General features: G+C 25.7%; 1 protein-coding gene across 1 annotated transcript in view; it reads right to left on the bottom strand.

Annotated features, from left to right (window-relative positions):
- Positions 1–781, bottom strand: part of LOC107647722 — a 4,301-nt gene extending 3,520 nt beyond the window's left edge. Inside the window, exons 1-2 of the mRNA XM_016351775.2 lie at positions 623–781; positions 109–195 (exon numbers count right to left, since the gene is read on the bottom strand). Of these exons, the coding sequence (XP_016207261.1) occupies positions 109–195; positions 623–781 (246 nt within the window). The remainder of the gene's footprint in view (positions 1–108; positions 196–622) is intronic.

Below are 1,206 nucleotides of genomic sequence, written 5' to 3'. Positions count from 1 at the left end.
AATCAAATTTCTATACTTTATCAAAATTTTCAGTTATTAGAACCTTACTAATATTTTTTTTTAAATAACTAATCATAAACAAATTATATATTATATATATAATCTCACCTGGATTTTGTGATTTTTCAAAGCAGGGTGATCAAAAGCTGGCTGCTTATTAAGGTCAATACAATCAATAATATCCCCATCTTCACTCTACAATTATTAGTCATGCAATACATGTTAGTGAGATTAGCACCAAACAGAAATGTTTAGTAATAAAAAAAAATAGCCAAAAACAGCCATAACTTACTTTATTTAGCATTAATTGTTACAACAATTAATGAATGTTAAATAAGGTAAATTCTGCCTGTTTTCTTTTGTCTTCCTAGCATTATCAGCACCAAATATTAGTAATAAGCACCTTGCCTAAAAACAACTTAAAAATGTTGAGAAACTTAACAAAGTAACTAATTACCTATTTTTTAATGTAAATGTTATAGAGGATTTGATTAATCATGACTAACATATGAAAAGCATGTACTAGTTTTTCTTCTAACGAACACATGCAATATATAATTAAATAATTAATTTGAAGAGTATAAAAATAATTATTATTAATTAGTAAATACTGTTTTTTCACCTTGATGGTTTTCAAGGAGTGCCTTCTAAGATGTCTCAATTTGTTCTCAACTTCCAAAACCTTCTGTTTGGAGAATGAACCACCATGGTTTACAAAACTTTGAGCTATGATTGCTAGGCCCAACAATAAAAAGATGAAAATTATTTTGGAATAATCCATCAAGATTTAATTTGATAGAAGATTATCTATATATATTATTTATTGGTGATTATATTATTTGAGACAATATAATTGAAATGGAAGACAAGGATATGATTTGGGGTTTGAAAACATATGTGTTATGTGCCATTAATTATTATTATTTATTGGAAACATATATATAGATATGAACTAACTAGAAAATAAGACATTATTGCTTAACAATATAATGAGTGAGTAGTCAGTGATGATTGCATGATTTACCATCTAAATATGTCATTCAACTTTTGTTTTTATGATGATTTTAATTGGATCTTTGGCATGAAAAGCATGCTTCATTTATCGGGTACCTCCTTATTAGTCTTTACTCATTTGTCAAGTTAAAAGAAAAATGCAAATATTTAAATTAGATATAATGGATAATTTAAAAAATATTTTTATTTTTC

Source organism: Arachis ipaensis, chromosome B06, assembly GCF_000816755.2.
Source record: "Arachis ipaensis cultivar K30076 chromosome B06, Araip1.1, whole genome shotgun sequence".
In the NCBI taxonomy this organism is placed as follows: Eukaryota; Viridiplantae; Streptophyta; class Magnoliopsida; order Fabales; family Fabaceae; genus Arachis; species Arachis ipaensis.
Note: the sequence above shows the minus strand (reverse complement) of the source record. Positions and strands in the feature narration are given on the sequence as shown.